The sequence below is a fragment of the Prinia subflava genome, chromosome 5 (genome assembly GCF_021018805.1).
Source record: "Prinia subflava isolate CZ2003 ecotype Zambia chromosome 5, Cam_Psub_1.2, whole genome shotgun sequence".
Lineage (NCBI taxonomy): Eukaryota > Metazoa > Chordata > Aves > Passeriformes > Cisticolidae > Prinia > Prinia subflava.
This window is the reverse complement of record NC_086251.1, coordinates 40,086,324-40,109,292: the sequence shown is the minus strand read 5'-3', so window position 1 is coordinate 40,109,292 and position 22,969 is coordinate 40,086,324. Positions and strand designations below refer to the sequence as shown.

The 22,969-nt window shown below is 42.5% G+C and overlaps 1 protein-coding gene across 9 annotated transcripts; it reads left to right on the top strand.

Annotated features, from left to right (window-relative positions):
• On the top strand, positions 1-22,968 carry ENTPD5 (ectonucleoside triphosphate diphosphohydrolase 5 (inactive)). 9 transcript variants are annotated; one of them, XM_063398969.1, is made up of 15 exons: positions 331-468; positions 2,423-2,530; positions 5,405-5,680; positions 6,872-6,951; positions 8,194-8,337; positions 8,669-8,744; positions 10,332-10,367; positions 11,206-11,294; positions 13,884-13,963; positions 15,206-15,267; positions 16,653-16,754; positions 17,599-17,739; positions 18,085-18,141; positions 19,628-19,743; positions 19,897-22,968. In XM_063398969.1, the coding sequence occupies exons 3-15, from the start codon at positions 5,464-5,466 to the stop codon at positions 19,981-19,983; spliced, it is 1,287 nt and encodes a 428-aa protein (XP_063255039.1). In that variant the 5' UTR covers positions 331-468; positions 2,423-2,530; positions 5,405-5,463; the 3' UTR covers positions 19,984-22,968. The 9 variants fall into 9 exon arrangements, with proteins under 9 accessions (XP_063255042.1, XP_063255045.1, XP_063255039.1 ...); XM_063398967.1 differs by lacking the exon at positions 331-468 and adding an exon at positions 476-614; XM_063398973.1 differs by lacking the exon at positions 331-468 and adding an exon at positions 621-1,115.
• The last annotated feature ends 1 nt before the right edge of the window (position 22,969 follows it).

The following is a 22,969-nucleotide window of genomic DNA, read 5'->3' as shown; positions in this document are numbered from 1 at the left end:
ACAGGCGCCCGTTCCCGCGGAGGCCGGACGGCGCGCGCCCGCCACGCGCAACTCCCGCGACGGGTGGCGGGTCACGTGGGCGGGCCGTGACGCGGCGCGCGGGGCCGGCGGGATGCGGCGCCGCGAGCGGCCGGTGAGCGCGCGCAGCCGGCGGGGGCGGGGGGAGGGGCGCGGCAGCGTCCGCGCGCTGCCATGGACACCGCGCGCCCGCCCCCCCCCCCCCCCGGTGCCAACGGCGCCGGGATCGGGAGCGCGCGCGGGGCGGCGGCCGTCCCGCCGCTCCCGGGCCGGGTGAGCCCCCCCGCGTCGTGCGGGCTCCCGGCGCCCCGGGAGGGCGCTCCGCTGGGTGCGAGGCCGGGCCGGCGGCGGGAGACGCGCGAAAGCTGTGCTGGCGGCGTTGTCTCCGTTACTCCCAGGGACGGGTGGGAGGACGCCCCGTCCCGGTCGAGTGGTAGCGCTGGCCGGCCGGTGAGAAGGGGACGGGCATTTCTGCGGGCGTTCCTGCCGAGCGCCGCCGGTGCAGGCTCCGGGAAGAGCTGCGGAATCCCGGGCCGCGCTCCCCGCCGGGTCGGAGGGAGGACCGCGGAGGCAGTGCCCGGGGAGGGGAAGGGAAGGTAGGGAAGGGTTTGGGGCGTGCTCAGGGCGAGGGTTCGGTCGCCGCTGCGGGAAGCGGAGCAGGGCAGGGCGCGCTGGCGCCGGGCTGGCCGCAGGGACGGAGCCCGCAGCCCCGGGCGCGGCGGGGCCGAGCGGGGCCCTGAGGCGCCGTCCCCAGGACATTCCCGGGAGCGGCTGCGGAGGCAGCGCCGGGGCGCTCCCAGCCTGGCATGGAAGCGAAAGCCCTGAGCGCCCCGAGGTTGCCGGCCCCCGAGGGCTGTTCCCAGGAATAGCGGCTGTCCCAGGAAAAGGCGCCGTCACTGCCCCGGGAGATGTGCGCGTTCGCCGCTCTCAGCGGGTGCCCACACCGCGGTGTAGCGGTTTCCTGGAAAAGCTGCCTTGGTCTCATTAAAGAGGAAAATTGAAAACCTACTTGGCCAGAAATGTGAATAAAAAAATAATGTGTATTTGGAGCCTCAGTACGGGAAAAGAAAGATTAAAACTTCCCATAACGCATGTTTGTGAGTTGGTTCTATTTTTTCTCCCTGGCGTTTAAAGCTCTAGAGCCAGAATTTTACTGAAAGTATATGTGCGCAAAGAGTACTGTGCCAATATTTTTATGGTAATACTGGGAAATTCTGCCTTTGAATTCAGTTATTCTTTCTATTGTGTCTTCTAAACAGTGTACTTTAAGTTTTTGTCAAAACAATCCAAGAAAGCTATTTTTTTCAATAGATGAAAATAAGTCCAGGAAAAAATGTAATAACATTTTTTCTGGAAAAAAAAGGGTTTTTAAAGTATTTATTTAGTCATGAGTGTTAAGTGTTAAAGCTCTTATCTGGGAAATAGATTTTGTGACCGTAAGAGCTGCTGGTCTGGAAAATAGATTTTGTTACTATTTTAGCACAGAAGACTTTCCATTGTGAATGATTTTTGGTGTGCTTTAGCATGGAGGAATATTAATTGAATTATGTAATTTTGTTTCCTAAAATGGGTGGGGGGGTTGTAAAATATTTGCCTATTTTTATATCATTAATATTTGTAATTCTTTTTGAATATTTTTGTGTATCTCTAATTAGTCCCCAATATTATGTTAGGAAACAAAAGTAACATTCTTGTGTATCTCTGATACACTGCTTCTTGCTCCCCTCAGATCACATTCTTCTTTACAGGGAGATGCTTTTGTGTGGTTTGTGTTTTGTGTGTTATTTTGTCAGAAATAGTCAAGCATTGAATATTTCTTGTCTTGAAAATTACCAGTGTTTCTGGGTAAGGTTGTGTTTTGCTGTCCTAAGGTTAGTTGTTATTATTTTGGTATAGTTTTTACTTTTATTGTTTAAGGAGACTTTGGTTGGGGTTTTTGTTTGCTGGTGGTGTGTTGGGTTTTTTTTTCCTTTCCGTTTATGCTTTCAGTCTTGGAAGTCTCTATGCAACATCCCAGTGGTTTTGGATCATATGGTTTGCATAGCTCCCAAATTTTTATATATTGGCTGTACTTCAGCTTTTTCACTTAGTACCTAAAATGTGCTGTGTGCAGATGACATTTACACGTGTTTCTCTGCACTGGAAAATGAGTGTTCTGTCCTGTTCTGCTGGCTTGGGCCTCAGGGATGTTGAGGTCTACTGTGGTGTTTGTGTAAATGTTTTACTAACTTGATCTCAAGTTAACTTTCACCTTCTTGAAATTCATCCTGTGTAGTTATATAAGCATGTTTAACTGCTTGTATTGAGTAATGATAAACTCAAATTTGAATAAAACAAGTAGATTGGTGTTTGATGTGCTTTCATGACCTTATAATTTGCCTGATACATAGTCCACTCCTCTTAGCTGACAGTGAAGAAGTGCAGGCGTAGTGTCTCTTGCCATGGTGCTCTGAAGGTGATTTTCATTAGGAATCCCTGGAGTGGAATTGCTGTTGCTTCCATCCTGCTTCAGGTGTGTGCCCAATGTGTTCATGATCAATGCTGATTATTACTGCTCCTTTTGAAAGACAGTAACTGAGCCTATTGATGGGGAACTGTAGGCTTTACCTTGCTGAAATGCTTGATTGCATTAATGAGCTTGTGCTCATATTACAATTACCCTGTTTTCTCCTTTCTGTTTGTTAATTTTCTCCACCCTGTTGTATTCTGATACCAGCTAGGATTTTTAAGTTGTTTGACAGGAACTGTTTTGAAAATATTTTTCCTTCTCAGTAACTTATCTCCTGTCTATTTCTACCCTGAATTTTTTCTTCCATACTTTCGATTCTGTCTTTTCAAATTCTTTTTCCATTTCTGATACCCTCTGCTGATTTTTCTTTCTTGTCTCTGATGTCTTGCTCTCATCTGTTTTGATTCTTGTGGGCATTGTTTTGCTAGTGTTCTTGATTAAATGGACTTCACCAGTCATTGAAGGGGCTCAGTGTGCATTTTTCATTCTTAATGAGGGAGAAGAAAAATAAAATCCCAGAGTGATTGGCTGTGAGTTTGTTGTTTTGTTGGGGTTTTATTTGTCCTTAGAAGTATAAAAGGGGAAAGAAAAAAATCAGGGGAAATATAGAAAACAGAAAGTGTGATATGGTGGTGGATATCTGAGAAGGGATAGAGAAGTGAAGCTTCGTGAGGGAATTTCATGTGAGACTCAGGTTCTCGTAGACCTGGCAAGGAAAGTGTGAGTTAACGATGGCAGTTGCTCAGATATTTTCGGATCATCAGAGATTCTGAGGCTTACATAACTATCACATGTGCTGTTTGTAATAGGACTCTGGAGTTTGTTCTTAAGGCAGGTGCCTGGGTTGCGTTTGTGATAGTTAATTAAACAAAGTTGCATGAGAATAAGAGCACCTCTTCAAACTTGCTGGAGGGTGGCTCTCACTAGTGCACCTTATGTTCTGTTAAAGCAGCGCAGCTGCTTGGATTTTCAGTGGCCCTCCCTTGCTGTGATGAAGCAAACCTGGGTAATGCCAGCTGCATCTTGGTACAAATCCATAGCCACAAAACTGCCGAACTGCTTGGCGCTTCTCATCCAGTCTCTTCAGGAGAGCACTTTGTTACAGAATTACATATTTACTCCTTTCCACCTTAAATGTGGATACTTTAGAAATTACTGCACTTGGAGTTGATCTGTCACAGACACTGGCCAGGGCTGTTGTGTGCTGGTGGAATTGTGGTCAGTTCTTCTCAGAGTGTGCTTCTAAGGCAGAGAGGATCAGGAGTCTGTGCTTCTGCCTGCACCTCTCTGCATTTGGAACAGGAGGATAAAAATAAAGGTCACAGCAGACCGATGAGATTACCCATCTGCCGTGGGCTGTGCACTTTGTTGGCTCTAGACATACCAGACTGCCATAGTGAGAGAGATGCCTGAGGAATAGGTAAATCTCCCTTTGCTGTAACTAGGGACAAAGGTGAAGGATGGAAATAATAAATGTCTTACAAGGGCTGAATCTGGGATAAAAGGTAGTGGAGTATAAGTGAGCTCTTTGGGTGTGGGAGAAAGGTGTGTGGAAACAGAGGCTGCAGCAGACTCACATAGGAAGGAAAGGAGAGGGTTTAGGAATGAGTACATGTAGGTTAGAGACAGCAAGTAAAGATTTCAAGAGAGTGAACATGGTGGGGCTGAGCAAATTGCTGAAAGAGTCAAATGTAAGAGCAAGCAGTGGGCAGGGGTCTTGGGCAGAGCTGATGAACAGCCATATAAAGTAGCATATTCAGTGCTGTGGGTGGATGGATGTGTTACCAAGTGTCTGGAAAGTGATAAGGAGCTGTTTGCACCTTCTGTGTTCTGAGTGCTCTGTGTGTAGGCTGGTGCAGGCAATACTGCATATGGTGGGACATCTGGCCACATGCTCTTTTCTGCTGGTAAAGATGCCTACATATTCTCCTCCTTTTTACCTGGACACCACATCATTTCTGTGCCCATGTCTTTTATTAGCATATCTTAGGAAAAATACATGCAAAGGGATAGGTGTTAAGGGCAGATGTTGTATCTTGATATCCAATACTGTGTAACAGCTTTGGGGCTTTGGCTTGTGAAACTTGCCAGAAGCTGTGTAAGCAACCCTGAGTGTTTGGGGCAACCGTTTTAGGTTTGTGAGAGTGTGTGGGGTTTGCTATGATTTTTGTTGTTGTTTGTAATTCTAAAAACAAAAACCAAACCAAAAAGACAGAAAAGAAAAATATGAAAAAATGCTGAGAAGCAGAGCTCAGGTGCGCTTCAGCTCAGCCTCTCTTGTGCAGGACAGGCTTTTCTCAGAGATGGGGATGCTGCTGGAGGGATATGCCTTCTTTCTTTCTCCCTGTGTGCTAATCTCTCCCAGCAGCTGTTCTTAGCCTGAGATGAAATTCTCTTTGTTTGTGGCTCTGAATAACACTTGTGTTCTGCCACAGCATCTCAAGTGTGTAAATGTTAAAGTGGTTCTGCCCAGAGTTCCCCTCTGGCAATGCTTTTTTTCAGGTAATATTTGGGCTCTTGGGAGGTTCTGGAGACTCTGAATGTTGAAAATCTGCAAGACAAAAAAGAGAAGAAAATTGTCTAAAAGTCAAAACTAGAAATACCGGAAAGCAAACGATTCCATCTCTTCTGTCTTCTGTGCTTGGGAAATGGAAAAACCTTTACTCTGAAAGAACAAATCAGTTAGATGCAGTAGTAGCACTAAGTGCAATGAAACAACTCTTTTTGGATGAGGTGTTGAAAAGCATCTAAAGGGAGAATGTATGTGTACAGAATGATTTATTTATTTTCTTATTTTACAGAGTTTTAAAGGAGTCAATTGGTAATTTCCATTCCTTCTTTTCTCTCTCTCTCTCTTTTTTTTTTTTAACTCTTCAGGACTTCTGTGGCTCTGTGATAGCTGATACTGCTTGACACACTCAAGGAGTCCTGGCAAGATGACATCTTCCAGATTTCCCATCCTTTTAGCATTGGCATTTTCCTCTTTGCCCTTTGTTCTTTCACATTCAAACAGGGCAATGTGGTTTCAGGATTTCTTTCCACCTAATGTGTGCCCTATAAATGCCAAAGCAAGCACTTTTTATGGCATCATGTTTGACGCAGGAAGCACTGGAACCCGTATTCATATTTACACTTTTGTGCAGAAGAGCCCAGGTAAGACCCCCATGTATGTTGACTTAGGTTCCAACTTCTCAAAACAGTTTTGTTTTTTGCCAGCTCAGCATTTGGGGGCAGCTGAAGATTTCTACAGTTTGTCCTTCAAATGGTCCTCATGCAGGTGTTTATTGTCTATTTGTTGTGGTGTTTTAGCTGTGTAAATACCTTTTTTATGGATCTTTTGAGTCTCAAAGATGTAATTCTGGGTATATTGAAGAATTCTAAATTTTCAAACATTTTCATCTATGCAGCTGTTTTAAAGGAATATATCACTGAGATGAAAAGATACTTATGCTGGTTTTGTCAGGTTGCATGTTACCTTAAATTTTATCTAGAGATACTTGAATTCTGCGTATGTTTGTCACATTTTGTAGCAAATTAAAATCAGTAAATTAGAGAATTCTTAAGTACTGAAGGTCTGAGCCATTTCCAGGAGAACTGTGCTGAGATGCACCACACTCCAGTGTATCTGTTGCTCACATGGTGCAGAGTGCAATTTTGGCTGCAAGTGCCACAGGATGCAGGAGGATGAATTAGCTTGGGTAGAGTGAGCCAGCAGGTTTGCAAAGGTTGAAGGCTGGTTGCTGGGACATAATACTTATGTGACTTTGCATGACTTCATCCATAGTTTGGAAGGACTGGTACAAGGTCCAGTTCTGTTGGACTCAGTCTGGCTTGTAATATGCAATATTCAGGGATAGCTTCTACATCCAAGTGGCCAAACTTGTTTGGCTTCTCAGCCAAGTACTTGAGCACAGTCAGCCCTGTCCTGTCTGAGTTGGATGAATCACCTAAAGATAACTAGGGGTTGATTGTGTGTCTTAATATGAAGTAGTATTTCACAATTAGCTTAAGAACAGAAAGGGAAAGAAATTTTATTAAGAATAGGCAACAGTTATGCTGCATTCTTGTAACTTACTGTAGTTCACAAATGTTAAATGAACATACTTTTAATTGTAACAACTTGTTACTAATAAATTGTTTGTGAACTTGAAGGGTACAAGGGCATGCATTTCTGCTAAATATGTTCCTGAAGTGAAGCAGCAAGACTTGTTTTAGGAGGGGAATAATCTCGTTTGCAAGGAGAATCAAGGATAATCACTTTACAGGAGTTGAGGGCAACCTTTTGGAAATTAAAGAATAAGATTTGAGTTGTTGACTGTATCCTGTAATGTTTTGTTTGTACAGAAAACCTTCCAGAGGTGGAAGGGGAAATCTTTGAGTCTGTGAAGCCAGGTCTGTCTGCATATGCTGATCAGCCTGAAAAGGTAAGACTGTCCTTCACTCCCTGGGAGTTGGTTGGGTTTCTGTTATATTATTTAGATTCTTCCAAGCAGTTCAAGTATTACTGATTGCAAATGCAAAAAGTCAAGAAGAAATGTAGAAGTTCTGCTGCTGTCTCTCTAACCTGTTCCTCTACTTTTGTGAGCTAAGTTCTACACAGGGAAATAGGAGCTGGTGTTTTACATATTTCATCAGTGGAACAGTGGCTTAATTAATTGCTTAAATGCTTATGTAACTAGACTATATGCCTTTGAGAACTTCAAAAGCAGAGTGATTTTTGTCTCTAACAGCATCCTTATTCAGTGTTTATTTCCTCTATAGCTACCCCAAATATGAGTAAATGCATACTCTGTCTTATTTACAAATAATTCTCTCAGTTCTGAAGTAAGCTGCCATTTTCCAGACCCCCTGAGCTGACAGGAAGCTCTTTCACTAACTAAAGGAGGCGCCAGAGAAATGATAGATTAGAAACACTATCTTGTGTGCTTTAGCAGCCTTGAAGTTGGGGGCTAGCATTATCGGGGTTTCAGGAGTCTCATTTTGCTCAGTTGGATTCCATGCTACAGGATTTTGAGTGAGCCTTTATGGAAGAGTGAATGGATTTGGGATTTTTTAAAACTTTTGTAAGACCACCTATGATTCCAGTAAATCTTGTTGGTTGAGTAGGAGAGGAGAACTCACCCCAAAAGAAATTTCTAGGCATTTCACAGGAGAATGTTTATTGCTAATGCCAAACTGTAATTGTTAGAGCAGTGAAAATATTTAAGAGCCAGCAGTGACATCTGTACCTTGTGTGGTAACCATTGCACAGCTGGCATTTTAATTACAATATTTTCTATGGACACACTTGTTATGTTGCATTTAGTGAAATCTGCAGGTATTTCCCCTTGCTTTGGTAGCCTCAGTAATTGCACCATTTAATTTCTGCAAGATGTTTAGGTTTGTCAGGTAATCGATTCTCTCAGTTCCCTCCATACTTTCCAAAAAATACCTTCCACAAATGATATTTATCTTCCCTAAAAAATATTTATTAATACACCTTTCCAATGCAGACATTCTCTTTAATGTTTTAATGAGATGTCTGGCATGGTTTTTTTACTTATCTTGGGTATTGGCATCTTTTGCTATTGAATACTGTTCTCACAAGTTTTGAGGGGAAACTGAGAGGCCTATTCTCTGGTGCCCTGTAGGAGAAAACCCTATGAAAAACATATTTTTCCTTTTAGGGTGCTGAATCTGTCAAAACATTGCTGGACATGGCCATAGATGCTGTGCCACCTCATCTCTGGAAAAAGACCCCAGTAGTGTTAAAAGCCACAGCTGGACTTCGCTTGCTGTCAGAGGAGAAAGCTCAGGCGCTGCTTTCAGAGGTAGTACTAAGTTGCTTTGGATGCACTAGTATTGTTCTCCCTATTTCTTTTTTTTCCATTTAGTTCTCTATTCTGTTTAGCATAAGAGAATTTCATCTGTGAAAAGAGACTGTAATCCCAGGATTGCATGAAACTCGCAGAATATCTTGTCTAGTCCTGAAATCCTCTGTCTTGCTATGATGGAAGGCATGGAGAGAGACCTACAATACTTCTTTTCTTTCTTTCCACACACTTGTCTTATTTTCTACTGCTGTGTAAAACAAAAGTTTTTCACCCTCAGCGCAGAACAAGACTGAAGACCAAGAAATCTAATCACTATTTCTTTCCTCAGGTGAAAGAAGTCTTTGAGGAATCACCATTTCTTGTTCCAGAGGACAGTGTTGGCATCATGGATGGATCTCATGAAGGTATGAGGGAGGGATAAAAAGTAAAAGCAAAGAGAAACGGGAAAAAGAGAGATATCTTAGGAAGATGAGAGGAAAAGAGAAATGGTCCCTAAACTAAGGAGGGAAAAAGAAATGGTTTCTGGCCCTGTTTGAGGCCTGCCTTTCTGAGGTGGTGTTCATTAATTGATCACCTGTTGGGCTACAAATGCAGATACACTAAGAGATTTTAGAGGTTTCTGAACAAAACCTTGTCTCAACAAGAAGTATTGTCTGATACAGGCTGACCAGCTGAAGCCTGCTCTTGGGAACTGGTGTAAAAGAGATGGTGTCCATCTCTGAAAGGCTACATGACAATATATAGCAAGCTGGGAAGTTTATGGAAAGTGCCTCGTAAATTCTGCTATATCAGCATTAAAAATAACCTATTATGATTAGCTCATCAATTTTCAATCTAAAATTGGGAGGATTGTGACTATTAGAGGAGAATGAAGGATAATTGGCAAGTATTAAAAATAGATAACTAAGTAATAAAATAATAAGTTAAAAAATATTCTGTTGGGAAAAATACAGCTAGTAAAGTAGCAAGGAAGTACTGCAAAATACAAGAGAAGGTGAAATATGTTGTAGGTTTGGAGTGAACAATGACTTTGCAGTGCAGAAAAGAACACTGTATCATTCTGGCTACATGTCCAGACATACTGCCTTGGAGAACAGGCAAGTAATAATCATCTGCATGGATGCCTGATGAAAAGAACCATCCTGTCACGTTATGTTCAGTTCAGAACACTTCCTTATGGCAGATAAATTGCCACTTTGGAAGGTGTTGAAGGAAAGCAAGTAGAAGTATCACAGTGCTTAAACAACTAATAAATGAAGGAAGATTAAAGAACAAAATCTGTCCACATGAGCCGAGAGAAAAGAAGTAGTACCATAAAGTCTTCAAGTATTTGATAAGTATGGTGCAGTGCATAGTTTGTCACTATGAATTAATGGGTGAATTGTACAACAGGGAGAACTGTTGTATTGACAGGGGGCAGAACCAATGAGGCATAATAGAGCACAGGGTAGCCTGCCAAGTTTATTTAAAATCCCTACCTCTTGTACTGTCACATGTTTGTCTGTGTTCTGGTGAGAATCATGTCAGTGTCAAGCAAGCCACGGGAGTCAAAAGAGCTGTTTGTGTTTTATTGGTTGCTGCTCTGTTTGTAGTGTAATTATAGAAACTTCAAGATTAAAACAGAGTGGTGGGAATGCAATTTTCAGATTAGAAATTGAAATGCTGGACTGCAAAAGCAGGTCCAAGGAAACTTATGCATTGTGTCAGCTCATTACTTCTTTGTATGTTGTTTGGATAATGGATATGATTTGTGTATGCTGCAGTTGCATGGATATTACAAAGTCCTACCTATTTCAGCTCATGAGACTTGTGTGAATCAGTAATGCATCATATACATTATCTATGAGTTTGAATTAATCTCTGAAGTCTGGGGTGATTGGGTTAATGACTTCCAGGTAAAAAAATAACTTGTGGAGGGCTGGTAATAGTGGACAGGAGATTGTGGGAGTATTCAGTGGTGACTTTTTTTTTCTTTTTTTCACTCCTTGCAGGAATTTTAGCCTGGATCACTGTGAACTTTTTGACAGGTAGTTAATTCTGTATGACTGCTCTCTGAACTTGAACTTGAGTCTCTTCTGTCGAGGTGATCTCCCTAAATTCCTCTGCCTTTGCCCTGCCTTTCCTCCCTGCTCTCTCACCGGTGCTAAAGCAGTGGATTGTCGTGGGCAGAGTCTGTAGTAAGAAGATGTCTTAACCCTGAAGACGTCTCAGAATTTACTCAGATCTTGGAGGCACTGCCAAGCTGGTTTCCCTAACGTGCTTTGGGGAGTGGTGCTGCTAATGTGTGGGAAACAAGGCCTTGCAGTGTTCTTCATCCCCGTGTGAGCTGTGCAGCTGCAGTGGTGTTGCGGGGCATGGTGCCTTAGTGCTACTGGTTCTGAGAGCTTCTGGGAGTGCAATCTAGGGAAAAGAAAATCAGTACTCTGGTAGATAGATGAGAAGCAAAAAAGCTGCTCTGGGTGAAGAGAAATGACAATAGCTGTTTTGGCCCTTACTGCCCTTCCTTCCCCTACTGCTTTTGACCAGCTATATGATGGTTACAAAATTTGTGTACTCTCTCTGACAGTCTTCTGCAGGAGATACTTTGTCTCTTACTTTCGGCTTTTGCTTGATGTCTAGAGATTTATCTGCTTTTGTCTCTCTGGAGGAGAGACTGGAATCAAGGAAGAAAGTCTGTGAATCTTTCCATAATACCTTCTGTTTGCCTGCCTGTTCCCTCTGAGGTTTTTTCTTTGAAGGGCAGCTCAGCCCTCCTTGTATTGCTGTGATATTGTGATCACCTGGTGGCTGCCTGAACATCCCAGCAGTGTCTGCATTCCAGCATTTGTTCACTGGGGGCTGTTCTGAGGATGGTGTTGTTTGCAGGGCAGCTGTCTGGTCAGAACCAGCAAACTGTTGGGATTCTGGACTTGGGAGGAGCCTCAACCCAAATCACATTCCTGCCACGGTTTGAGGTGAGGAGTGGTTAAAGGTGCGTGGGTTGGGACTGCAAGGCTGGAGAGACCTGAGCACTGCTGTGCCCTCTGATATCACTTTGTCAGCAGTGGCACAAACAGAAGATCTGTGGTTTACAGAACATCTGTATTTCTGTTCCTGTTGAGTTCAGCAGTTGGCTGATAGGCGCTTGCAAACAAAGCAGCCTGAATGATGAGGAAATAAATAAAAAAAAAGCAAATGAGTAAACCAAAAAAGAAACAGCTTTTGTTTTCTACGCTCAGGCTGGGAAAGCCTCATTAATCTTGACATTGCTGCGTGTTCAACAAATGTAGAACATTTCTAGGTAGTATTCTTGAATATTGGAAGAAATGTATGGACTGGTTTATCTTTTTCCCCCATTCCAGTCTGATAACAGGTCTTCACTAAGTTTTAGAGGGGAAGAGTGTTGTATAGGATAAATTTCTTTAATAGTAGCACAGTCAGTTCTCTGTTTTCTTATCAATTTCTTCTATTCATTTTGAGCATTCAGCTCTCTGTCCCTCAGACACCTCTGCTGAATTTCTTTGTAGTTCTATAGCTCTTCAGAAACAGTTTGAACTGGGACCCAAGTCTGCAGTTTGCATGAGAAAATTACATGAGTAATGGAAAGGCACTATAGCATTCTGTACCTTAATATTGTGATGCTGTTTATGTCACTCTTTCTGAAGCAATCCTTTTTTTTTAACATTTTTTGTTTATAGAACTTGAGATTCTCAAAGGATGTTTGGTGGCCACAGAACACATGGCTTTCACATCAGGCTATTTTAATTCTGCAATCGTGTGTTATGTTGAGACATGACATGCAACCTTATCCTGTTCAGCAAAGCCTCAAGTATACTCTGGGCTTGTCCTCTGTTTTGTGTTGATAACACCTGCTAAAGTGGGCACTGGACCAACAGGAAGGGGTGTTGCATGTCAGAGTTTTGGAGAATAAATAGAACTGTGAAATGGGCTGAACTGCAGCTCAGAATTCAAACGCCCCCTTCAAGCCATGCAGGAAAAGGCCTGGAGTGTTTGCTACTGATCAGGACTAACGGTGTGGGTTTGTAGGGCAGTGTGGAGTCAAGGTTCATGTTGCCTGCTTGTACACTATGTCTGCTTCTCACCTGTGTTGTCAAGTTCAAATAAATAAGCTCAGTATGTTTCTGGGAGTTTTTCCCATCTGACAGAATTATCAGGGATACCTCCCTTTAATTTGCAGGGGAGATTTTTCCTTCCTGCAATCCGAGGCAGTCACATGTTTCCTCTTGTGTTAGTTTTGAACAAAAGACTGTAATAGTAAGAGATTCATTAATTGAATATGAATTATGAGCAAGTAGAGAACACATAAGATTACTGCATGGAGCTGATTTTAATTTCATGGCATTGCCAAAGTTAAAAGCAGCTGAAAACCAATCATAGTAATTATGAAATTGACTGTCTAGTGTCTGCCTCATTTTTGTGAACGTAGGGCATGAAAAAAGACAATTGGTTTCTCCAAACTAATTTTTTTGAGGATCTCTCCTTTAAAAAGATTTTGTAACGTAAGATTTAGAAACAGAACTCAAAATACGGCAGTCTGTGTGTATGAGGCCAAGGATGTGACTGCCATTTCAGTGATAATCAACTTGAGACCCAAAACAAATTTTGATTTGTATTTGCTCAGGAGAAGCTCAAGCTGAGTACTGTCAAATTCCTTTCAGCTTTGAGCGGGCTTCTGTCTAGGACTCCAGAAAAAATAACCCAGATCTGGTTCTCCTTACTTCAGAGGTAACTGCAGGACTATGCAGCCTCAGTTCTCTCAGAGATTCTGCTGCTTGGCCCAGAATAACAGTGTCTCAATAAGAGCACGGAGGCAAGAAGGGGTGGGAGAATGAGGCCATGAGGAGAGACAGAAACTGAGACTGAGAGCTGAGGGAGTGGACAGAAAGGAACAGTAAATGATTGCTAAAGGAGTTCAGCCTTACAGGAGTGTGAATTAGTCTGTCAGGAAGCTAGGGCAGGGTACCAGTGGGATGGAGGTGTGCACAGAGGGAAGACTGTGAGAGGAAAAGACTCAGGTGGTGAGACAAGAGGCTAATTTAGGTGAAGCAGCCCTAAGACTGGGAGTGAGTGGTCACACTGTTTCCTTGTGTACCTGCAAGACATTTGACCTGGTGAAAATGGGGCTTATACTTGGTGTTTTTAATTTTTCTGAGTACCTCAGTTTAGGTGCCTAGTGTGACTCGCAGAAATTCATAGTGCTTCTAGTGCAGCTGATTTCGATGGGGACTCTGTAGATGTAGAGTAGCATGTAAGTGCTCTAGAAAAATTCAGATTACCTGAATTAGAAAGTGTCTTCATCCTGATCTGTTGTGCTTCCCTGTTATACATTGAAGTAACACAAAGATGTGTATAAATAAAATCGGTGTTAAAAGCTGCAGATATTGCAGCAGTAGTGCCATTGTAACACTGTACTTGGTTTTCAAAGCAGATCAGATGAGTGTGCAGTAAGCTCTTTGGGTATTTCTGTGATATTACATTAAAGTTGGTTACTCTTTATTGCATAATATAAACTAAAAATTTTTTTTCTTTTACTTAACTTTTAGGAAACTCTGAAAGAAACCCCTGGGGATTTTCTTACCTCATTTGAAATGTTTAATAGCACCTACAAGCTCTATACCCACAGGTGAGGAGCAAAAAACTGCTATTTCCACTGGGGAAATCAGTCTTTTTGCAGCCCCTGAGCCAATAGCCACATCATCCTGGTACCAGCAGCAGAGACCATTACTTTTTACTTCTTATCTGCATGGAACAGTAGAAGTGGAGCATGATATTAGTTGGCTGGAAACATTCCAGGAGTGTGGTTAATGTCACTGCAAGGGAATATTAGGCAGTCTGTCAAATGAAGAGAAAGCATTGTGAGTCCATATTTAACGAGAAGAATTCTTATTACAGGATTCAAGCCAAATATGCTGAAACAAGCAGAAAGGTAGATATTGTGCCAGTAGTCAGAGCTAAACATGATCAGAGATTTTGAAAGAGGACTTTCCTGAGACTTGTTCCTCAGTGGAGTGAACATACCATCTCAGTCGGTTATAGAATAGTTATAGTCAGTTATAGAATCTGCTTACTTGGCAGCAGAGCTGGTCTAATAGTTATCCTCTCCTACTCCTTACATTTGCTGATTGCTGTAGGCATCAATACAGTCCATTAGTCATCATTACAGTCCACCTAAAATAATTGAGATGGAAAAATCATCTCCTAAAAATTGAGGGGGAGCCGGAGGTTAGTTTAACGCTCAATATTCTGCAAACATTTAAAATTACATGACAGAAGTGGTAAGAGGCCAAATACAGAGGTGGCAATGAAAGGGTCAACAGGATTTTAACCTGGCTGTGTTGCTGCAATATGTGATGACATTCTCATAAGCATTGTTCATATTCTAGCTTATAATAAATGTAACAGTTACCTATGGAGTCAAATGGGTGAATTTCACACAAAGCCACGGTTGCCGTTCTGTGGGAGGTTCTGCACTTTGCCCTAAGAGCACATAGTTTTGTGTGTGTTACATAAGAGTGGCTGCCCCATTCCCCATGCACTCAGCACCCTTCTTTCTCCCTCATTTTTAAGATGGTGCATTTTTGCTTTTTATGATCATCTTGTACAAATGCCACCTCAGCTCTAACCACTTCCTGCAGTTTTAGATTTACCCATTTTACAACTCTTTGTATTTCTTGGGTTTGTGTCACTCTTTTGGCCCTCAGGGTTGTTCTGGCAAAGGGAGCTCCATTTTAGAGAGGGGAGCCTTGTGGGAATCAGAGGAAGGAAATTTGGTTTGTGTGTTCCAGGACTTAGGAAGAGGAGTATGGGTAAAGCACACCAGATGTGCAGGAATCAAGACTATAACATCTGTCTTTGTTGTTCACAGCTATTTGGGATTTGGACTAAAAGCTGCAAGACTGGCAACACTTGGAGCTTTGAATGTGGAAGGTATGTTCATATAGTAAAACATTCAAGATTTATTAAGAGATGCCTAGACTTAGCTTTGTGTCAGCAGCCCATTTCCTGTTGTTTTCACTTCTGTATCTTGTGCTTTTCTACGTTTCTGATGGTATATATTTGTCTGAAAACAGCTACCACTTTTTAAGGAGTTGTCTAGTGAGACAGCTGCTTTTCCCTATTTTTGAGATCATCCAGCAGTGAGACTCAAGTGCAAATTCCAGAAATGCACACGTGGGAGCATACAAACACCATAGCCAACCACAGCTTTACAAGCATCCACAGAAGCTTAAGCAGCACGAATAGATCCTTTTCCTGAGGGTTGCTGCTTAGGCCAAACCCATTTTGTAGGCCCCTCTGGTATCTGTGGTGTTCCCCAGACGTGTTGTGTGCACTGCCTAGTCTAGATGGAAGCCCACAAGCACATCACACTCTCACTCACTAACTTGGGTGCATACTCACATTCATGAGTCTTTCCAGTCTCTCACCCAGAGCTTGGGCCTTTTGTCTAGTCTCTGGCCAGGACCTGGAGTCTTTCCACCTTCTGGATTCTTGCTTGACAGCTACATGGACTTGTGACAATTACTGGAATGTACTCAAATCAAAAACAGTTGGGAGTAGAGATTAAGAAGAAGATAGGACAGACTGCAGTGATTGCTCACAAGGCTCAAACAGAAAAGCACACGGACCAGCTGCCTGCTTACTTGTGACTGTCTTCTTTTATGGTCCCCTCTGGTTTGCCATCCTTTCACTTCCTTGATCCCTTAATTCCCTCTTTTCCCAGCCTTTGAGCCTTTCTTTAAGCATCCCATAGTAAATTTTGCTGTCCCACAGTCTGCCTCAAGCATTCTGTTAGAAGTTTGCTTCTAACAGAAGACCTGTGTGTCCAGCAATAATAATGTTTTCTTCTTATCAGTTGCAGTATATCTGGTTAAACCCTCAAAGATACATTCAGTGGATCCTGTAGTTGCCACTGATCTCTGTTTTAGGAGGTTTTGTCTTCATTGCTCAGTTGCTTTGTTTGTCTTGGTTATCTGCTGTCATTAGGGTTTGTGCATCTGTGTGATTATCATCTCTCATTGCTTGTCTCTTGTGGTGAATAGCCACTATCCAGATACCCTTGTACCATTTGTCTCATTAAGAAATGACAAGCCTGGCTGCTCTGCTGTTTGCAGGACAAAATGGACACAACTTTTCCAGACTTGAGACTGGTCCTTAATTTGTAACCAGTTAGTGCCACATCCATCAATTCAGATTCTTGTACTTTCGCTTAAAGACTTCAATCAAGATCTTTCAGCCTTTTCTGGTTCTGCATATTGATCTATAGCTATGTTAAATTCTGTGCTTTCTGACTCTCCTCTCTGCTCTCATTCCAGTTGTGGATGGACAAATGTTCCGCAGTTCTTGTTTGCCAAAGCAGTTGGAGGCAGAGTGGCACTTTGGGGGAGTGAAATATCGGTATGGCGGCAACAAAGAAGGTAAGTTAAGGAGACTTGTTTATTTTACAGTAAGTCTTATCTCCAGAATCTGGGTTTTTCCTTGTCAAATATTTCCTCAGTTAACTGATGGTGATTGGGATATGAAGGATAGCTGTGCAGTTGTAGAGGTTGACTTGTGAGAAATAGAGATTAAAATCTGAAGCTGTAAGAGTAGCTGACCTGTACCCCTGTCCTCTGACTGTGATCTCTTATTACAAATCAGACCTTTATAGGAAATGTTGAGAATTACTTGTGCAAATAAGACAGGTGTTTCTGGGGCTTTGAGCAAAGTGCAAAAATTCTGTCTGTGTAAGGGTACAAACATTTTGGCCTACCAGTTAACCTCACTTGTGGAACTGTTTCTTAAGTCTCTAATAATAATAAGTCTCTAATGCTGCATAGAGAGCGTGAGTCTGCTGCCATCATAGACCTGAACATGTTGGGGAACATAAGAGCTGAATTGCAAATTTGGTGTGTGTGGAGTGGGTTGGTAAAATTACAATGTGATGGGGTGAGAAAGTAAGGTTTTATCTAAGAGGTGGCAGCAAATGTAGAAGATTGTGCTGACCACAGAGCATGTCAATGGTAGTTTTGCCTGACATGGAAGTAGTGTGCATGGCACTTGAGTCAGACACAGCAATGATCTGCTCTAACCAGTTCTACTTGATGAGGTTTCAGAGTCCTTGCCTGCATGCAGGTGCCATGTTGGATTAGGGAAGGGATATATAAGTTCTTGTTCTGATGCTTTAATCTCCACTTCTATAATTTTTCATCCTGTTGCCAGTATTTCTTCCATCTCTTGCATATGCTCTTTGGCTCACCCCATCTGTGTTTTTCCTGACAGGAGAAACAGGATTCAAGCCTTGCTACTTGGAAGTACTCAAGGTTGTCAAAGGGAAACTTCACCAGCCAGATGAGATTCGTGGAAGTTCCTTCTATGCTTTCTCCTATTACTATGATCGAGCAGCTGAGACTAACCTGATCGGTAAATTTGGGATAACCTACGGCCTGTGAGCATATCAACCAGAAGGCAGACAGGGGAACCCTGGCAGCTGGAGCCATGGGGAGCAGAGGAAAGGAATGTTATTGAGAAAGAGGGGATACACAAAATGCCTTGGGGGAGTGACATTTATCTGTCACTGCAGTTTGGTGTTCAGCATTCAGCACGTGAAATGTGCTCAGGGCTCCAGTTACACCTGCAGCTCTGTCTTCTATTCCAAACAGGTCTCACTCCTAGTGCAGCATCACTGAGTTGCACTCTAGGGTCAACTTAGATAAAGAACTCAAATGCTGTCAAGTCTATGATGATGTTTTCTCACATCTTTTTCAGATTATGAACGCGGAGGTGTCTTGGAAGTGAGAGATTTTGAAAGAAAAGCCAAAGAAGGTAATTGTCATGAGCTGGGAAACTGGTTTGGACAAGAAATAACAAAAATATGAATGTGTAGGCAGTACATAATGTGACTTGGAAGAAAAGCAAACTTATTTAACCTTTATTTCACTTACACCTGTCATGTTACTTTTATTAGTCAAAAACTAACTGATCCAGAAGACAATACTGATAGAGCAGTGAGGGGTTGGTGGCTTTACAGCTCTGTTCAGGAGAAGGAGATGGTTCATGTCACTACAAAAGAAAGTGAATTTGCTGTATTAAGAGCTCTTTCTGTCGAACTGCAACTCTTGAGTTCAAGGGAGCACTGAATTCTGTAAGTCTGTCACCTTAAATCCTATTTAATCTTTACAAAATGGAGGGAGAGTACAGGGGTTTTAAGTCTGACAGCCTCTTCCACATTCCTTTACCCTCCCCCTGTTTTTTCCTGAATGCTTGTTCTAGTTTTGTACCTCCTGTGGATAAAGAGCTCCCACCTTGCCTGGCTGCTGATGGCTAAAAGCAAGTTACCTCTGGACTGTGATTATTCTCACGAGAATGAGTAGACCATATTTTTCAGCACAAGATGCTTAATTATGTGGTTCAGGACTGACTTTTTTTCCAAAATAAGGCCTAAATTTTAGTGATTTTTCAGTTAAACCTAATCTCCCTGGAAACTTGGATGATTTTGAATAGGGGGATTAGGCTCAAAAAATTGAGTGTGGGTTGGTTGTTATTTTTTCCGTGGATAGTGAGAGAGCTTATTTCAAAGACAAGGCTAAGATGTTACCTAACATTATCAAACCACTTACTTAGCTTTAGAGCATCAGGAGATCAAGTCTGTGATCCTGAACTAATTCTTCTCTATCTCATTTCAATAGTAGAAGGATGCTGCCCATCTTTTCCTAGAAGGAAGTGAACTCTGCTCTTGCTGCCAGTAGAATGAGGCAGTAACAGTCGTCTAGAAAATGATGTGCAGTGTGAATAATTTCCCAGTCACTGTCACCCTGACTACAGAATCTTGACTTAGCTGCAGCGAGGGAGTGGTTGGTTGGGCAATAGCCTCTTCCATTTCCTTGGACAAGTGAGGTTGGAAAAAATAAAATAAACTGCCACCCTAGAAGGTGGACTCCATTACTGGAGCCATCTGTGGAGAAAGGATGATGAAAAGAGGTGATGCTGTGTTCTTGAAAAAATCAGTAATCTAACACTCTGCTAGTTACTAGTTGAACAGAGGTTCTTCAAAAGAACTGTGTGGATTATATTGCTGTAATAAAAGATGTACTTATGATGGAGTTAAGAGAAACTGGATGTACTGTATGGTTTATTCTCCAACGTTGTAGAACAGCTCTTTAGCATGTACCATGTGTCATATATACACAGTAATAGAAGAGGTTGGCTTGTTTTAGTAAGCTTTGGCTTGAGTTCAGTTCAAATGTACAATGTGGATAAAAGCTCTTATTTTGCTGAGATCCCTTTTTTTTTTCCTTTTTTCCTTCTCTAGTCTGTGATAACATGGAGAGGTACAACTCAGCCAGTCCTTTCCTCTGCATGGATCTCACTTACATCACTGCTTTATTAAAGGAAGGTTTTGGATTTAGGGACAACACAGTCTTACAGGTGAGAAAAAACAGTTAAATCTCTATTGATGACCATGCATCAGTTCATTTTTCTGATTAATTATCTACTGAATCTTTCCAGATTTGTTGCTGTCATTTGTGCAATTTATTAATTTAGAGAACTGTAGAACAACTTGTTTTTCTTCCTTTATAGTTGACAAAGAAAGTAAACAACATAGAAACAAGCTGGACTTTGGGTGCTACCTTTTACCTGCTGCAGTCTCTGGGGATGACCTATTGACCTGTGATACTGCTGTGGACTTCAGCATTTCTGGAAGGCTGAGAAAGTAAATTGCAATCTCCAGATATGTTGTTCAGCTGGGACTGGTCACAGAGCAGAACATGGACCAAAGATACACCACAGATCTTTACCTGGATTGGCATTGTGCCTAGTGAGAGTATGATTTATGACTGTGATTACCATAAATGATTCAGAATCTGCCTTATGAAAGTTAAAAGGCCTAAAGTCCAGCAGAGAATATGCAAGGGGCTCAGAACCAGCTTTCACCAGCAAGTTTGTTAGAAGCACAGAGTTCCTGGATGTGGTGGCAGACTACAGACACGTGACTTCCCCCACCCCCTTCTATTTTAAACATACATAACTTAAGTTTGCCTGTGAGATGTTCAATACAGAAATTAGAAACAGCATCAACAGTCATTCAGAGAAAAGTGAACAACTCTGGATGCTGCCAGTCTCAGTGTTCCAAGAATCCAGCTGCTTGTTTGGAAATACATGGCAAGAATATTCCAGTATTTCAAGAACAGCCTGCTATAAGTACACTTCGGGCATGGTTTTGGGAAAGGTGTTGGCTAAAACATAGTAATTTACCAAGCATTTTTTTAGGCAGTAGGCATTTCCTAAGCAGAATGTGTGCCTGACTGTTTCAGTTTTGCTGCCCTTTACAAGTCTGTGCAGCTACACCATACATCTGACTACCAGACTTGATAAATTTATTCATTTAGCATGTAGTCATAACACATAGTTGTGCTGGCACAACGAGGCAGCAGTGCCAGCTATTGAAACTCTACTGCCAGGAGAAGAGCTTGTCACATTCCACCCACAAGGAGATTGCAGTCAGATGAAATGGCTGATCTGACAGCTCACTTCGCTGTGAGAGCCAGTTCTGTTTCTCTGCTCTCAGCAAGGCACACCCACAGCTCTTCCCTCTGCTGCTGGTGCTCTTTGGGTTCTTGTGTGGACTGATTCAGGACACCTAACCTGAGGTGGTGCACACCCAAGTGTCAAGTCTGGTGCCATCCCAAGGACAGCAGGCATGGCACAGCGCAGGGAGACCTGTGAGCGGTCTGAGCACCACAATCGCTTTTGCTGGGGTGAGCTCTAAGGTGTGGTCTCCCATTTGAAACCTGTCCATTGCCCTAGTAAAAACAACTGTAGACACTTTTTCTACCCCATGAAATAATTGGCAGCTTCTACTGTCTTCTCTTCCCCAAGGAATGTGTAAGGCACAAGTGAATTTACCCCACCACAACAAAGAGGTATTACTTATGTGAGTAAGGGAAACGTTTATCCACTGATGTCTCGTGATGAACATTTCCCTGTTGGGCAGTTGCAGTTACCTGTTTGCTCTAAAACACCTTTCCCACTTCTGTGAAACCAAAGACTGCCCTCACGGTGTCTTCTCTGCAAATTGGATTTGAAAATAACTGGCAGCTTCCAGCAAGGGGAGGAAGTAGTGTACTCATGTCTCCAGTGGTCATGCCAAACAGTTCGGAGACTTAGAACTTTGCCTTACTGTGAACATTAGTCCTTTTCCTCTAGTTAGCAGTGCAAGTTTGCCTGTGGCTGATTAAGCTACCCCTTTTCATATCTCAGGTTTTACATCATGAGGGTGCAAGGCGTGCTTTTGATTGAACAAGTGCAATCAGCAACAAGAAGCCAAGGGTTGGGGATGGAGCCATCCATTCTTATCCATCCACCCTTATCCCATCATTGACATCGTGCCAGAAATCCAGGCTGCTTTTTCAAAACAGGAAATGCTCATTCTACATCTGCACTCCTTACCAGAATCTGCTTGAGATCCACATTGAGAAATTCCTTGGTGTCACACCAAAGTTGTTTCTTCCTCTCTAGGAGTTTCTGTTTGAACATAAGGAAGTAATTGTGGCCTCTTCTCAACCATGAACCTTTCTTATTCCTCCTCCTACTGTTGGCAAAACTTGTACATGGTCTGGTCTGCAGAACAAAGTGACTGCAAATGCATTCATTTTGTCTTCAGTGAGAATTTTGTATTCTCAGAAAACATGAAGTAGGATGTGGTGGTCACTGGCCAGGCTGTGCTATCCTGAGAAAGAGCTAATTTAATAATCCAGAAGTCATCTTTCAGTCTGAGCCAGTGCTATGACAAACCCTTACTGGATGTTGGGACTAAGAGCTGTCAGCAGTGAGGCTGTGTTTTGAACAGGAAGGGAAGGTGGGATGCTGTACCTAAGGAAGAAGCAGCAGCGTTGTCTACCCCCTGAACATACAGTAGCCCCGAGGAGGGCTTGGGGCTGGTTTTTGTCTGAAGGAGGGAGGGGCTAGAAGAAGGGTACTATGCAGAGGAAGTTGTTTTTTCTGCATTCTTTTCCTCAGACTCTGGTACTTAAATGCCTGGGGGGAGCATCTGCTTCCCAGTACCAAAGTTGCATTTAATCTGAATGCTCAGGGTCTTCACTTGTCAGTGGCACAATTCGTTAACTGAAGCAGAACTGCTGCTTTCTATTACTGGCGTGATCCTTCAGTTATGGGAAAAACAAAAGCTCTGTTAAAAAGTTTATTTTGCAAGAAATTGCAGAATTGAGCCCCTGCTGTTTACATCTGAACCCAAGTAGGTGGGGGGATCTGGACAACCCAGTCAAGTCCTCACACTTACCCTAGTGCAATGAGATTATTTATTAGCTAAACTAAAGAGTAAGCAGCCTTTTAAGAGAAGAGCTCTACTTGCAGCCCTGATTTTTATCTCCGCCTTTGTAATGGCTTTTAGCCAGCCACTAACAAGAACTGCCTCATGTAAGTGACTGCAGAAGCACAAGTAATGGCTTTCAGTTCAAAACTTACATTTCATTCTTTCTGATGTTAATTTCTGTACTGTGTAAATCTTGCCCATGGGCAGTACTTACTTTAATTTTGTGAATGGCAGATGTCTAATGCAAGAGGCGGGTTTTTGAACCTAAGACAGAATATCTTGAATTGTCTATTTTAGTAATTAAAGCATTTTTAACAATAT

Bases quoted from the DNA above. Each gene is read 5' to 3' on its own strand.
- ENTPD5 (XM_063398972.1), top strand. From the start codon at position 5,464: ATGACATCTTCCAGATTTCCCATCCTTTTAGCATTGGCATTTTCCTCT. The intron at 6,952-8,193 runs GTAAGACTGTCC...TTTTCCTTTTAG, and splicing joins ATGCTGATCAGCCTGAAAAG to GGTGCTGAATCTGTCAAAAC. The intron at 13,964-15,205 runs GTGAGGAGCAAA...TGTTGTTCACAG, and splicing joins TACAAGCTCTATACCCACAG to CTATTTGGGATTTGGACTAA.